At 47.5% G+C, this 17,053-nt stretch overlaps 1 protein-coding gene across 1 annotated transcript; it reads left to right on the top strand.

The window, feature by feature from the left end:
* The first annotated feature begins 466 nt into the window (after positions 1 to 466).
* LOC128469263 (zinc finger protein 551-like) lies at positions 467 to 15,449 on the top strand. Its single transcript, XM_053451087.1, has 13 exons — positions 467 to 502; positions 1,468 to 1,636; positions 2,305 to 2,472; positions 2,554 to 2,677; positions 3,269 to 4,294; positions 4,842 to 5,005; positions 5,959 to 6,104; positions 6,513 to 6,738; positions 10,760 to 11,002; positions 11,385 to 11,552; positions 11,634 to 11,757; positions 12,628 to 13,765; positions 15,033 to 15,449. The coding sequence occupies exons 2-13, from the start codon at positions 1,484 to 1,486 to the stop codon at positions 15,043 to 15,045; spliced, it is 3,693 nt and encodes a 1,230-aa protein (XP_053307062.1). The 5' UTR covers positions 467 to 502; positions 1,468 to 1,483; the 3' UTR covers positions 15,046 to 15,449.
* The last annotated feature ends 1,604 nt before the right edge of the window (positions 15,450 to 17,053 follow it).

Raw genomic sequence — 17,053 nt, 5'->3', positions numbered from 1 at the left:
TCTTTAAGATTTTGCGTAAATTAAATGAATAATAATATAAATCGTGAAGAAGCTCAGCTCATAAACTAATGATTCTCCCAGGACTGTCACTCATCTAATAACAGCCTGAGCGGTGCATGCTGGGAGGTGGAATGGCTCTCTGCACTCTCTACTACAACTCCCAGCATGCCGCGGGCGCCCCTCTGTAACCATAGCAACAGGTTCCTGGCCGCAGGAGGCACAATTCAATGGTCTTTAAGGACACAGAAGCTTTAAGCACCGAAGATACAATGTTTCTGAAATTGCGTCGCCACCGGAAGAGCCGTTTTGATTGTTTCTAACCAGGTCTATTCTTTTATACCTTCAACAAAATGGCGGCGCTTTATAAACGAAGAATGTTCTAGTGTTGTCGCAATCTCTGGTGGATAGAACTCTGCACGGAAACCGCCCAAATTGAGGCTCTTTACGTCAGAGACTTCCGGCTTGGTTGGGCTCAGTGATAATCGGGAGGCGGAAGCTTCAGGTCGGTGCTTGATTCGCGGTGTCGATGTTCCGGGGTGTTCTGTGATTCGGGTGGTTACTGGGATCGGTACCGGATGTACCGGCCATCATAATAAAAGGATTTGAGATTTTATGTGTCCTCCCCAAATCTCACAAAACCCTCCCAATTTTAGTCAAACACTGACCCCTCCAGCCCCCTCCTCTCCCCGGCTCCTCTTCGTCTCCTCCGCCTCCTCTCTTCACGCCCTACTGTTCTCCTCTAACTTTCTTCCCCCCTTTCTCTTTTCCCTCACCCTCCCTCCTTTCTCTTTTCCCTCACCCTCCCTCCTTTCTCTTTTCCTCCACCCTCCCTCCTTTCTCTTTTCCTTCACCCTCCCCCCTTTCTCTTTCCCTTCACCCTCCCCCCTTTCTCTTTCCCTTCACCCTCCCCCCTTTCTCTTTTCCTTCACCCTCCCCCTTTCTCTTTCCCTTCACCCTTCTCTCTCTCCCCCCACCTCTTTCTCTCTCCCCACCTCTCTCGCTCCCCACCCCTCCTCTCTCTCTCCCCACCCCTCCTGACACTAATGTCCTCGGCTTGTATTCTTGGAGCTGGAAGTAAAGGTGGGATTGAGACAGGAAGCGACGCTGGGAGATATATAGAGTAACAATCATTATGTATAGAGTAATGTTCAGTCATTTCGTTAATGGGTTTAACCCTTTCAGTACAAGCAGCTTCGGGTATCACGGTGGCTGCCGGACCCCCCTTCGCCTGCATGTAATCTGTGGAGTAGGGGAGAAGACTCGGGTCACAGAGACACCGGGACTCTGTCTGTCTGTCTGCTACTGATACGGACTCAATAGATTTTCACCAGATACAGGGGCCTGGCCTACAGATTGTAACCCATGTCACCTGTGTTAATGCAGGGGGACACAGCAGTGCCAGCTGCGTGTGTCTCATTGCAGGGGGACCCCAGACCCACGCGTAATACGGGTGTCTCACCGTTTTAGGGCGACTGAGCCGACGATGCAGAGCGGTGAATTTCCCAGTAAATGCACAGAGCAGAGACCATTAATGGAGCATCTGATGGACTCTGTGAGGAGGAACATGGACAGGAACCAGGTGTCTGAAAGGATCCTGAATCTCACCCTGGAGATCATCTGCCTGCTGACCGGAGAGGTGAGGGGGCCGGGAACTCCGCAGGAAGGTCACCGATACCTGACTGTTCCTGATAATATATCAGAGCGTTCATGATGGGTATTTTTGGGTCTTCTGTATGCAGATCTCTTGTTAGTTCTAAAAATATAGGACAGTCATGTGATATTTTGGGTGACTTTTCCAGCCCAAACACCACACTGAGCTGATGCTTTATGGCAATGCTAATGAAGTCCGTTCCTCCATAGACTTTCATTAGTCAGAGAGTCCTGTTGGTGATTAAGACTGAGCCATTCTATTGTTCCCCACAGGCAGTATGAAAAGGAGTCGGGGTGTTTAGTAGATCGGGGATCAGATAACAGAGCGAGAATCATACAAATGGCTGATATGCAGCTGCCTGAAAACTTTATATTATGGAGCGAAAAATACAACTGGGGCAAAAAAGAAAACTTTTATGAAAACCTATTTTCCGTACCTCAAATGGCAAATTCTTGTGGGCAGTACCTTGGCAAGAATGACACTGTGTCCTGGGGACACTGATCTCCATTAGAAACGTACAGCGTGTCCAGGAGGGCCATAGAATGTCCTCCTGACGCAGGGATTGGGTTTCAAAGACTATTCCCGTAGTTTCACGATTCCACGCTTGTTACTGTATCTCTGCGCAAGTTATGAATTAATCTCTCAACAAATAGGATTATATCATTATGAAGAACCCCGGTGAGGATCGTCCAGCGGAAAAAGCTTTCAGGATCCAGAGCCCATTCCTGGCGCCTCCAGCATCCTCGCTGATAGATAAGAGGAACGATGACAACGAAACCCCGGAACCGGCCGATAAGAACGATCCCCAGGAGACGGGGGAGGTGAGCTCCGCGGGGAACGGGACGTTATACGGTAACACCGAGGCGTGTGTCTGGATGGTGACGGCTCATTGTGTGTCTCAGGTTCCTGTAAGGTGTGATGACGTCGCCGTCTTCTTTTCCACGGAGGAGTGGGAGTATTTAGAAGGACACAAGGAGCACTATGAGGACGTCATGATGGAGACCCACCAGCCCCGCGGCTCATTGGGTAAGAGTTTTATAACTGGCGTCCAATGGGTAGGACGGGCATTTATTCCGGTCACACAGACTGAGAGCCGTATAATATAAAAAGGTGTGGATCATCGCATCGAGGTTTTGGTAAGAATAAAAGAAAAGGCCAACCGCTGAGCTTCACTCAAACGCAGATGTACAGTGAGAGAATTTCTCTTGGTGGAACGGGTTCTTCGGCAGACCCTTTACCCTGAGAACAGGAATGGCTAGGCATCTTGTCGCCGGCTTTCGCTATGAGGACGGCAGCGATGTCCAGCTAGACCCCTTGGTTCCTGTTATAGAGACCAAGAACGGATTAAGATCTGAGTCTTTGCAGCAGGAGCTGGGGTCGCATGGGTCTTATCTGCTGCATGTTAATTCTATTGAAATTTGGTTGCACTCTCAGTGGCCTTTGGAATGTAAGATGTTCCATTGGGTTTCTTCTCCAGGAACGGTTAAGTTGGACGGTTATACCGTGGAGTCTAGCGTGTAATAACTTCATGCTGCATGCGTTGCTGTAGAACGTGTTATAGAAAATGACCCATCGCTTTTTTGTCGAATCTAACGTCAGCGCGCTTGGTTCCAACAGATGATGCCGCTGGGAGAAACACATCTGAATGCGGCTTTCAAACCAGGCGAAGAACAAAATGTCCCAAAAGGAATCAACAACGCTCTGCGCAGGGGAGATCTGAACAAAACGTGACGGAGGCCTCGGTCTCCTGTAAAGACGGAGACATCATGGACATCGTGGTTTACACGGCCATAGACCATACAGGGGCAGAATATTCATCGCAATATGTACCTGCGCGTAGCAAGGAACCGTCCGTCTCATCAGACTGCCAGGGGAAACGGACTTATTACTGCTCTGAATGTCCAAAATCCTTTACTGACCATTCAGAACTTGCTAAACATCAGATGCTTCACGACGATGACCGGCTGACCTGCCCAGACTGCGGCAAACAGTTCTTAAGTAAATCCAATTTAGAGAGACATTACATGATCCACACCGGAGAGAGACCGTTCGAGTGCGTAGACTGCGGGAAGAGCTTCACTGATAAATCAAACCTCGCTCAGCATCAGAGGGTCCACACGGGGGAGAAGCCCTTCTCTTGCTCTCATTGCCAGAAGAGCTTCACCAACAAATCAAAGCTTGTGAGACATGAGATGGTTCACACGGGGGTGAAACCGTTCACCTGTTCGGATTGCGGGAAGAGTTTTACCGACAATTGGAAGCTCGTCTCCCATCAGAAGGTCCACACGGGAGAGAAGCCGTTCACGTGTCCGGATTGCGGGAAAAGCTTCCACCAAAAGTCACATCTCGTCGAGCACCAGAAGGTTCACGATGTAGAAAAATCGTACTCGTGCTCCGAGTGCGGGAAGCGCTTCACCTATAGCTCGCACCTCGAGAAACACAGGAGGCGACACACCGGCGAGAAGCCGTATTCCTGCTCCTACTGCGGGAGGTTTTTCACTCAAAAATCAAATCTACTCCGGCATCACATAGTCCACACGAGAGAGAAGCCGTTCCCGTGCTCGCTGTGCGGGAAGTGTTTCACTCAAAAGGCAACGCTTCTCAAGCACCAGAAAATCCACCAAGCCAACGAGCTGCTGCTGTGAATGAGGGAAATCTTTTATTATAATTCCCTTATTAGACAAGATAAAACAATAAGCAGAGGATGCCAGAGGAGGAGTAAAAAGTATATCGACAATCTAGTTCTAATTAGTCTTCTAGGGTATTAATTCACCTATTCCAGATATAATATTTGATCGGATCTGGACGGGATGAGGAAACTCCGGTTTGCGTTGGGACTTGATAAGTCAAAGTAGACCAGTCTAAAGGGGCTTTTGTCTTCCGGTTTCTAGCTATGACTACTTTAGCCCCAACAAAGAAGTGGGAAGACCGCTAGAGTTTATTCTTTGGAATATCTGACCTATTTAGATGCTGTCTCAGATTTCTTTTTCTACCATAGCTGTCCAAGCCTTTGGAGGCCAGAAATGACCAAATGCCACCAAATGTCTGACTTCTGCACAGCCCCACCAGACGCGTGGAATGAGCCCACCTCTTTCTCGCATCTCCGACATTTATCTGAGGATTGAGGGGTACGTCGTTGTCAGTCTACTTGGTACCATAGCCAGAAATTCATGACCTCTTTCTTCATTAGGTCTGATAGCATCCATCTTTTTTGAGAGGAGAGTTCAGACCTTGTGCATTTGTGGATATAAACCGGGTGATAAGAAGCAAAACTCAAACGTCCCTCCCTATCCGGCATCCTGGACATCCTCAGTGGACCTCATAACCTTCTATCTGCGGAACTTCCACAATGGGGTATCCAGACAACAAATAGAACTAATCAGATATCGCCTCGCTGCAATCACCGACGACATTGAGGAGGCGTCATTGGCCGGGCCGCGTGGAGACGGGAGGAGAAAAAATCTATTGAAATAAACCATTCGTTAGTGAATTATTCACAAAAGTGCAATTAATGAAGTAAAGAACAGGCCATAGGTTATTTCTATTATAAAGTTCATCAAACTAATTACATATAATTATAAAGAACTATCGGTTCACACCAAGTGTAAAGTATCCCAAAGGTATAACGTACGTTTTTATAGATGAATTTGGTAAGATATAATTATCAATAAGAAACCCCAAATTATACCCAGGAACGAATCCTGAACAATTCAATAATAATTATAAAATACAATTTATTTGTACAAAAAAAAAAAAAATTCCCAAAAGTAAAATATCTTTATAGATTAATTTGTCAAGAGATTGAGGAATATTTATGATTTAGGAACCCAAATTATACCCATAGGACAAAAAAACAAAAACAAATGTGTAACTTATATAATTTAATAGTAGTGTATAGTTAATAATACTTTCATAATTATAACATTAAGGTAAAGCGCATTCTTTATCAATTCATTTAGCAGGATTAATAGATTTGATAATATATTTGTAATGTAGAAACCCAAATTTAGGAGGAAAAATGTAAAAAAAAAAAAAAATCTAAGGCGACTTTCCCGATATAGTTTGACTACTTTGGGAGATCGTTGGTAGATAGAAAAAAGCTTGTATTGTAAAATGCAATAAAATGCTAATTCCAATGAAAAAAAGCCTTGTTAATTAGATAATTTTTATAACAATAGGCTATGCCAACAAAAAAAAACCCCATATGGATGAAATGAATTTACAGAAATTCCTCATTAATCTTTAGTAACCCCGTCGTCGGTTTTGGAGGAAATCCCCATTTGTATTGGATGTTTTGTTTTCCGAAGGAGTTGGTTCCACTCGTGGACGATCTCCAGGCTTTCCTAGTCTTTGTAAATATCGTCTCGTCTTCTATTTTCTCTCGAAGCCGTCAGGACCTTCTCTTTAAAGTTGTGAGAACGGAAGCTTCTGATCACATCCCGTGGCGAGATCGGTAGGTTTGGAAATCCTGCGGTAACGATTTAGGATATTGGTTTCTTCCTCCGGGTTTAACCCGAGATTATAAAAAAAATAGAAATCCTAATAGTTGTAGCGTTATTTCCTCCTGATTGTTCTGTTTTTCTTTTTTCAATAAAGCTTGTTTCATATCAGCATGTTCCTATGTATCTTCTATTATTTAAGTTTCACTTTCCATCAACTTTGCTTCTGATCTGGCATCTTCTTGCTCTTCGGCAAGCAGGGCTCCATTGACTTGCATTGCTCGTCGTAATGCATGTGATCAGCCAGCAGGGGGAGTCTAGGGAGACCCTGCTGAGTCTCTCATGCCCTCTAGTGACCGTCCAGCGGGCGTCAGCTAGAAGGGAATGCCTGATTGCACGATCGAGCATTCTTTGTGGAAAAGTGTACCGGCGCTCGTGCATGATGATGAGGGCATGGCAGAGATCCACGGGGCCGATGGGATCCACCCAAAGTTATTAAAAGAGCTTCGGAGTTTCCTTGCAAAATCGTTGGGAGACTTATTTAGCCAGCCGCTATCAACAGGCGTCGGTCCAGAAGACTGGAAGTTGGAAATTGTAGAACCGCTTCAACAAAAGGGTAGCAGGGACGACTCTGCTAAGTACAGAGCAGTAAGCCTTACGTCAGTAGCCGGGAAATGAGTGGAAACCGAGCTAAAGGAGAGGACTTCTAAACATCTGGATGTAAATGGTTTACGAGATGAGAAGCCCTCGGGTTAACTGCCGGGAGATGGCGTCAGACTAGCTTTATTTATTTTAGATATCGCCTATCGGGTTTCAGTAAGGCGTCTGACACGCTCATAGAAAACGTATAAATAAATTGCGGGGATGCTGAGGGCGTTTGCCGGTAGACGGGAGATCAGGCTGGCGAGTGAAATGCGATCGGCGTCAGCACCAGTTACATTACATGACATGGATTTATATGGCACCAGCAGAATCCGTAGCGCTGTTGCAATCAGTGGGGTGATTTAAAGTCACTCACAATAACAAACTGGTACAAAAGGAGAAGAGGGCCCGGCTCCCGGGAGCTTACAATCTAGCCGGTGTTTGAGGGGGAAGTGAAGCAGCAGGAGAGGACGGCTTGGATGGGGATGAGTTGGTTGAGTGCAGATGATCTGTAGAGGTTGTTGGTCATTCAGGTGGTTTGATTAGGATGTTGGCCGAGAGAATTCGCGTACGAGGGAGAAAGTCTGAAGGAACAGGGAAGGGAATTCCAGAGAAGGGGGAGCGGCACGGGGCAAATCCTGACTATAGGAGTAGGAAGAGCTAATGATGGAGAAGAGAGATGCAGAGAGGGCAGTTAGGGGGGTAAGTAGTTAGTAGGGAGTTGCAGTAATCCAGACGGGAAATCACAAGGGTCGTTTCATGTGTGAGGAACAGGTGGATTCGGGAGATGTTTTTCAGGATTTGGTGAGGGACTGGATGTGAGGGATGAATAAGAGAGGACAGTGTGACACCAAGGCAGGGAAATTGGTCTGTCGGTTGGATGTTGGAGTTGTCAGCAGCAATAGAGATGTCAGGACGGCGGGATTACCTTAAATTCAGTCTTGGAGACGTTGAGCTTCAGGTAACGCCATCCATGATGCAATTCCTGAAAGACAGTCGGTGAAGCGAGTTAGAAGAGAGGGGGAGAGGAGATATAGATTAGGGGGTATAATCTAGGAACGGAGCGTGAGTTTGTAATGTGTAACGTCTTCAGGTGAGCGAGACCTCCTCCGCGGGTATGTGAACAGTTTTGGAGGGGTCCGTGAGGTTTCCCTTAAATAATGCATATTTTATAATGTAATAAATGTAAATGAGCGTCTAAGCATCTATCCAGACCCTCCTGAGACCTCTGATGATTTCCCCCGCAGGCTGAACAGAGGTACTGCAATCAGCAATGTAGCGCTAAAGAACAAGGGAAAAGAACGAGAAATAGAAAAAAAGTTAAAGTACATAAAATAAAATAAAAAATTAATCAGCGGATGGAGGCCATGTCACCGTGACATCATAAGGGTGCCCACCTGCTTCAAAGAGGGATCATTTAATCGGAATACATGCATCACCAGTTTTTGATACTTATAAAGGATCGTTGAGGGGCGAGAGTTCATTTAGGGGGACCCAATAGAAGGGGGACACAGGGGCCGAGAAGTACGGTGGTTCTTCTTCATTCTGCAACCTACCAAATGGTCTGATAACTCAGATCGCTGCAAAGCCCGCCGTCTTTATTCAACACACAGAAAGAGGCAGGGAGGGTGAAAGGTAAGCAGAGCATCCTCCCAGCAGAGGTGGTAGAGGGTAATACAGTGAGGGGATTAGACATGCATGGGATAGACATACAGCTCCTGAATCTAAGACGAGACCAACGACTGATTAAGGTCTAAGTCTTTACAGACTCAATGGGGCGGATGAGGCGGGTCTGCCGGCTGAGGTTCTCTCTGTTGGCTCCAATGAAAGGTGTAAAGGACGGAGCGCCTGAGAATAGCTCCCTGCTCTGTGCTACCACCTCCTCCCAAACCGCAAACTGCACCCTCTGTGTTAACCGATGATGTCATGGGGGGTATTTGCATTCTCAGTTATCACATTCATGTAATGTCTTCTGTGTGTTTTTTGGGTCAGAATGGCAGAATTTTTAAGATTTTGGGTGAAATAAATGAATAATAATATAAATTGCGAAGGAGAAGCTCAGCTCATAAACTAATCATTCTGCCAAGACTGTCACTCATATGGCTCTCTGCACTCTCTACTACAACTCCCAGCATGCCGCGGGCAGCCCTCTGTAACCATAGCGACAGATTCCTGGCCGCAGGAGGCACAATCGCGGTCTAAGGACACCGAAGCTCTAAACACAGAAGATACAATGTTTCTGAAATTGCGTCTCCACCGGAGGAGCCGTTTTGAATGTTTCTAACCAGGTCTATGGCTCCGTGACTCCAACAATATGGCGGCTGCTTTAGAAACGAAGAATGCTCGGAGTCAATGGGTTTACGCTCTGCTGTTGTCGCGATCTCTAGTGGATAGAACTCTTCACGGAAACCGCCCACAATAGGAATGAGGTTTGAAACGCAGCCGATGGTAGCTTCGTGAAACGCAGGCACCTCCCGTTAGTGACTTCCGGTTTGATTGGGCTCAGTGATAATCGGGAGGCGGAAGGTGCAGGTCGGTTTGTGGTGTTGGTGTTCCGGGTTTTTTTCTGTCTCTTCTCTCACAAACCTCTCCAGTTTTAGTCAAATACGGACCACCTTTATCTCCCCCTCTCCTCTTTATCCCCTCCCCCCACCTCCTTTCTTCACCATTCGCTCCCTCTTCACCCTCCTCTCTCCCCTCCACCCCCCTCCACCCCCCTTTCTTACTCCTGCTCCTCTTCATTTCTTCCCGGGCTTCCCCTCTTCCATCCTCCGCTTTCTTCTCTCCCTGCCTCCTCTCTTTACCCTTCACCCCTCCTCTCCCCTTCATTCCTCTCACTCTACCATTCTACTTCAACTCTCTCTCCCTTTTAACCTCTTCACCCCTCCTCTCCCTTCATTCCTCCTCTCCCCTTCATTCCTTTTCCCTCCTCATTCCTCTCTCTCTCCCCATCCCCCTCTCCCCCCCCCATCCCCCTCTCTTTCTCTCTCTCAGTCCCTCCCCATCTCTTTCTCTCTCCCCCTCTCCTCTTCTCCCTCTCCCCTTCTCTCTCTCCCTCTCCCCTTCTCTCTCTCCCTCTCCCCCTTCTCCCTCTCCCCCTTCTCCCTCTCCCCCTTCTCTCTCTCCCCCTTCTCTCTCTCTCTCTCTCTCCCTCTCCCCCTTCTCTCTCTTCTTCTCTCTCTCTTCCTCCCCTTCTCTCTCTCTCCCTCCCCTTCTCTCTCTCTCCCTCCCCATCTCTCTCTCTCCCTCCCCTTCTCTCTCCCTCCCTCCCCTTCTCTCTCTCTCTCACTCTCTCTCTCTCCCTCCCCTTCTCTCTTTCTCCCTCCCCTTCTCTCTTTCTCCCTCCCCTTCTCTCTCTCTCCCTCCCCTTCTCTCTCTCTCCCTCCCCTTCTCTCTCTCCCTCCCCTTCTCTCTCTCCCTCCCCTTCTCTCTCTCTCTCTCTCTCTCTCCTCTTCCCTCCCCCTCTTCTCTCTTTCCCTTCCCCCTCTTCTCTCTTTCCCTCCCCCCTCTTCTCTCTTTCCCTCCCCCCTCTTCTCTCTTTCCCTCCCCTTCTTCTCTCTTTCCCTCCCCCTTCTTCTCTCTTTCCCTCCCCCCTCTTCTCTCTTTCCCTCCCCCCTCTTCTCTCTTTCCCTCCCCCTCTTCTCTCTCTCTCTCTCTCTTCGCTCATCCCCTCCCCCCTCTTCTCGCTCTTTCCCTCCCCCCTCTTCTCGCTCTTTCCCTCCCCCCTCTTCTCGCTCTTTCCCTCCCCCTCTTCTCGCTCTCTCCCTCCCCCTCTTCTCGCTCTCTCCCTCCCCCTCTTCTCGCTCTCTCCCTCCCCCTCTTCTCGCTCTCTCCCTCCCCCTCTTCTCGCTCTCTCCCTCCCCCTCTTCTCGCTCTCTCCCTCCCCCTCTTTTCTCTCTCTTCCTCCCCCCTCTTTTCTCTCTCTCCCTCCCCCCTCTTTTCTCTCTCCACTCTCTCTCCCCTCCCATCAAGGGCCTGTCCTACAGATTGTAACCCATGTCACCTGCGTTAATGCAGGGGCACATAGCTGTGCCTGCTGCGTGTGTCTCATTGCAGGGGGACCCCAGACCCACGTGTAATACGGGTGTCTCCCCATTTTAGGGCGACTGAGCCGACAATGCAGAGCAGAGAATTTCCCAGTAAATGCACAGAGCAGAGACCATTAATGGAGCATCTGATGGACTCTGTGAGGAGGAACAAGGGCAGGAACCAGGTGTCTGAAAGGATCCTGAATCTCACCCTGGAGATCATCTGCCTGCTGACCGGAGAGGTGAGGGGGCCGGGAACTCCGCAGGAAGGTCACCGATACCTGACTGTTCCTGATAATATATCACAGAGCGCCATTGTTGTCAGTGATATTTTGGGTGACTTTCCCGGCTCAATCACCACACTGAGCTGATGCTTTATGGCGATGCTAATGAAGCCCGTTCCTCCATAGAATTTCATTAGTCAGAGAGTCCAACTAGTTGATTAAGACTGAGCCATTCTGTTGTTCCCCACAGGCAGTTTAGTAGATTGAGGCTCAAATAACAGAGCGAGAATCATACAAATGGCTGATATGCAGCTGTCTGAAAACATTATATTATGGGTCAAAAACTACAACTGGGGCAAAAAAGAAAAGAAAACCTCTTAATTAATCTCTCAATAAATAGGATTATATCATTATGAAGAACCCCGGTGAGGATCGTACGGCAGATAAAGCTTTCAGGATCCAGAGCCCATTCCTGGCGCCTCCAGCATCCTCGCTGATAGATAAGAGGGACGATGACAACGAAACCCCGGAACCGGCCAATAAGAACGATCCCCAGGAGACGGGGGAGGTGAGCTCCGCGGGGAACAGGACGTTATACGGTAACACCGAGGCGTGTGTCTGGATGGTGACGGCTCATTGTGTGTCTCAGGTTCCTGTAAGGTGTGATGATGTCGCCGTCTATTTCTCCATGGAGGAGTGGGAGTATTTAGAAGGACACAAGGAGCACTATGAGGACGTCATGATGGAGACCCACCAGCCCCGCTGCTCATTGGGTAAGAGGTTTATAACTGGCGTCCAATGGGTAGTATGGGGTTTATTACGGTCATGTATGCAGCAGAGAATATTGGTAACCGTGTCCCACGCAAGAGACAGAAACGTACGACAAGGAATTAACTCGTGTGCTTATAACGGACATTCGAAGGCTGGTGTCTTCACGGTCCTTTCTTCTCACAGGCGCTTACTGGAGGAGAGTATAGTTGAAGTTTATTAAGTGAGGCTCCACTTTACAATACTCTTGGTAAATGGGGGTCCAGTAGTTAATGAAAATGAGCAGGTGTGATATATAAGACGGCCCCCCCGGCAAGTAAGCCTTTATTTTCACTCAATGCATTTAACCATATGCACATTATTTAAGGTGTTGTTATTTTTTGTCTTTTGAAGGAATTATATGTTATAAGTTCTGATTAAAAGTTAAAATGTATTATTTATAATTTTTTTAAGCTATCTCCATAACGATATTGACAGAGAGCTCAGAGGAGGCGACTAAAATGGGGAATATAGCAAAGTCTAAGATCTCAATATGTCCATCTTGGAGCCGAGATACAGCGAGGGTATTAAACATGCGCGGGATAGACATACGGCTCCTGAATCTAAGATAAGACCAACGACTGGTTAATGTTTAAGTCTTTACAGCGGGAGGAACGAGCGACTAGACGGGGGCTGAATGTTGGTCTTAATTGAACTTTGGTTGCACTCTCAGGGGCCTTTGGAATGTAAGATGTCCCATTGGGTTTCTTCTCCAAGAACGGTTGAGTTGGACGGTTATACCGTGGAGTCTAGCGTGTAATAACTTCATGCTGCAGACGTTGCTGTAGAACATGTTATAGAAAATGATCTAACATCAGAGCGTTTGGTTCCAACAGATGATGCCGCGGGGAGAAACAAATCTCAAGGATTTGGCGCCGCCGTTTCTCCACCACATGATGTAACCGAAACTGGACTTCAAACCAATCGAATAACAAAATGCCCCAAAAGAGATCAACAACTTTCTACACAGGGGAGATCTGAACAAAACACGACGGAGGCCTCGGTCTCCTGTAAAGACGAAGACATCATGGACATTGTGGTTTACACGGCCATAGACCATACAGGGGCAGAATATTCATCGCAATATGTATCTGCGCGTAGCAAGGAACCGTCCGTCTCATCAGAAGGAGATCTTCTGTCACCTACAGAATACACGCAGACTGAATATCCAACTTATGCAAAGCTGGAACCTGTCTCGTGTGAAGAAGGGAATCTCACAGACAACAGTATTTCTATGCCCACGGAGTATACAGCTGTTCATATCAAGGAGGAAGAGACCTTCGATGAAGAAGCACATTTCTCTGGCGCTTGTATGCAGGCGGAATACGTTCCTGAGAGTTACGGAGAATCCTGGCACAATAACAGTCATCAACTTGTAACGCATCCAGGCTTTCCAGATCTAAACTTCAGCGGCCATATTGAAACCTATAACATGGTATCCGGTGACACAAGTCATGAAATGGGGATTTATAGCTGCTCTGATTGTCCAGAATACTTTAGCAACAGCTTTGAACTTGCTAACCATCAGACAATTCACAAGCTCAATAAGCTGACCTGCTCAGAATGCGGGAAACGGTTCTTAAATAAATCAAGCTTTGAGAGGCATTACATGATTCACACCGGGGAGAAGCCGTTCGTATGTTTAGACTGCGGGAAGAGCTTCACCGATAAATCAAAGCTGGTCCGACATCAGAGGGTCCACACGGGGGAGAAGCCGTTCTCTTGTTCTCAATGCCAGAAGAGCTTTACAGACAAGTCAAAGCTTGTGAGACATCAGATGGTTCACTCGGGGGTGAAGCCGTTCACCTGTTCGGATTGCGGGAAGTGTTTTACCGACAAATGGAAGCTCGTTTCCCATCGACGGATTCACACCAGAGAGAAGCCGTTCATGTGTCTGGAATGCGGCAGATGCTTTACTCAAAAATCACATCTTTTTAAGCACCAGAGAATCCACCAAGCTGATAGATACTTGCCGTGAGAAAAATTTTACATTTAGAAAAAGTGTTACGGGGCCAAATGTGGTTATTCCAAAATTGAATTAATGGGTTTCTGTTAGCGCAGGAAAAGTCTTGTGGGGGAGGGGGGATGAATTGTTAACAATAAACAAATTGTTTTGTAATCCTTATATTTATTATTTCAATCTGTTAATTCCACCATCCGCCGGTGGACGTTATATTAGAAGGAGGTTAATTCCACCATCCGCCGGTTGCGTTATATTAGAAGGAGGTTAATTCCACCATCCGCCGGTTGCGTTATATTAGAAGGCGGTAGGTTTCACCATCCGCCGGTTGCGTTATATTAGAAGGAGGTTAATTCCACCATCCGCCGGTTGCGTTATATTAGAAGGAGGTTAATTCCACCATCCGCCGGTTGCGTTATATTAGAAGGCGGTAGGTTTCACCATCCGCCGGTTGCGTTATATTAGAAGGAGGTTGGTTCCACCATCCGCCGGTTGCGTTATATTAGAAGGAGGTTGGTTCAACCATCCGCCGGTTGCTTTATATTAGGAGGTTAGTTCCACCATCCGCCGGTTGCGTTATATTAGAAGGAGGTTGGTTCAACCATCCGCCGGTTGCTTTATATTAGGAGGTTAGTTCCACCATCCGCCGGTTGCGTTATATTAGAAGGAGGTTGGTTTCACCATCCGCCGGTTGCGTTATATTAGAAGGAGGTTGGTTTCACCAGCTGCCGGTTGCGTTATATTAGAAGGAGGTTGGTTTCACCATCTGCCGGTTGAGTTATATTAGGAGGTTAGTTCCACCATCCGCCGGTGGCGTAATATTATGAGGAGGTTAGTTCCACCATCCGCCGGTGGCGTAATATTATGAGGAGGTTAGTTCCACCATCCGCCGGTTGCGTTATATTAGGAGGTTGGTTCCACCATCTGCCGGTGGCGTAATATTATGAGGAGGTTAGTTCCACCATCCGCCGGTGGCGTAATATTATGAGGAGGTTAGTTCCACCATCCGCCGGTTGCGTTATATTAGGAGGTTGGTTCCACCATCCGCCGGTTGCGTAATATTACGAGGAGGTTAGTTCCACCATCCGCCGGTAGCGTTATATTAGAAGGAGGTTGGTTCCACCATCCGCCGGTGGCGTTACTTTAGGTTAGTTCCACCATCTAGACGGATAGAGGGCCTTTTTCAGGAAAGTTACGATGGTCAAGGAGTGGTAGAGAGATTGTCATAATACCGAGAGAGAAAAACTCATGCATTCCCCTCTCTCTTCCTCTCCTCTACAGCACAAAGAGGTAACGTCGTTCTTCTCACGGCGTCCGTTATCAGCTCGTGGCGGTGCTCAAAAGAAACAAATCTCCCCGAAAGAGACAGAAGCTGTGATGTCATCTGATCTCTGGCAGCTCCACGTTTTGAACGATCCGTAAAAAGGAGCGAGACATCGAGCCTGGAGCTCAGTGCAGCCTTAAAGTATATTGCGGACAATCATTCTCAATCCTAGCACCGCTCAGGAGGATGCAGAATAGATTGCAAGCTCATAAGGCAAGCCCTTTTCTCCTGTGGCGGTATACGTCAACGTGAGCTCCAGTTATTGTTCATTCTGTATATGGTTCGCGTTAACGTGATTGGTGATTTTATATTTTCCCCTTTTGTTCATTTCGCTGTGAAATCCGTTACCGGTGCTCTACCAATAAAACGTAACGATATAAAATGTAACACATACATGTATTTTGGGTCGGTTTGGTGGTTCTTCCTTGAGTTTCATTTATTTTTGTGTTGGCATTTTGGGTACTCTCGGTCCCATGCCATTTCAATTTGACACAAGTGCATTTGACGGTCTGCCCGGTCAACGAAACCTTCCACCGCGAGGAAGGAGAACCAATGGAGTGCGCGGTCCACCATGATACTGGCTCATTATCATTAATGATTATCAGTATCATTGGCAGATGTTATCCTCCCTCCCAGAACCTTAATACACACTGCCCATAAACACACATATACACATACACTGCCCTTACACACACACACACACACACATATATATATATATACACATACACTGCCCTTACACACACATATACATACACACTGCCTTTACACACACCTGCCCATAAACACTCACATACTCTGCCCTTACACGTCTTCCCTTACACAACAGCTTACAAATACCTACACTACTCTTACACACACCTGCCCATACACACACAAACACATACACTGCCCTTACATATGCCTGTCCATACACACTGCCTTTACACACACCTGCCCATAAACACACATGCACATCCCTTATGCGTCTTCCCTTACACACCAGCTTACAATTACCTACACACACCTGCCCATACACACACATATACACATACACTGCCCTTACATATCCCTGCCCATACACACACATATACACATACACTGCCTTTACACACACCTGCCCATAAACACACATATACACATACACTGCCCTTACACGTATTCCCTTACACACCAGCTTACAAATACCTACACTGCTCTTACACACACCTGCCCATACACACACACATATACACATACACTGCCCTTACACCCCTTTTCTCACCCTCTCTTACCCCATCCTGTGGTGGGAGCATGAGGTCTGTCACTTCATATCTCTGCTTTTCTGGTCCGTCATCACTACGCGCCGGTTATTGATGCAGAGGGATGACGATGACGAGGTGAATGCCTTTCGGCAAAGCGGGACAGAGGTAGGGATAGGCGGGACAGAGCCCCAAAGTCGGGGCTGTCCCAACCAAATCGGGACAGTTGGGGGTTATGGAACGGGGTTAACTTACCCTATCAGCGACGCGGAAGCAGTCGGTCGAGTGAGTGAGCGTGAGGGTGTTTTCTCATCAGCGTTATGTACCTCCCCCGCGAGGAGCTCACATTTTACTTTAATTGCCCTCAATGTCTGTATACAGATAAAAACATGGATGCCGGGCGGGTGTCCACGCATCCACTACATCACACAACCTGCCCAGCGTTCTGTATCTGCTCATTATCCATGAACATTAATAGCCAGTCCATCTGACATATGTTAAAACGCTGAGCAGTGAAAGGGTCAAAAGTAACCTGACCAATGAGCAGTCAGGCTGTTACCAAATGTGGAGAGATTCGGCCCCGTGGGGGGCAATCCCATATCCTCATGCCCTTCTCCCACACTTCTGCAGAGCCCCTGCCACCCCTGCCTGCCCCAGATAATCTTCTGTTTACCAGCCGCTCCTCGGCTCTGATCCGCTTGTCAGTGTGTTCTGCCGTCACACATATCCCAATATCAGTTTAACTCATGTTCCCTTAG

Source organism: Spea bombifrons, chromosome 11 (genome assembly GCF_027358695.1).
Source record: "Spea bombifrons isolate aSpeBom1 chromosome 11, aSpeBom1.2.pri, whole genome shotgun sequence".
Classification (NCBI taxonomy): domain Eukaryota; kingdom Metazoa; phylum Chordata; class Amphibia; order Anura; family Pelobatidae; genus Spea; species Spea bombifrons.
Note: the sequence above shows the minus strand (reverse complement) of the source record. Positions and strands in the feature narration are given on the sequence as shown.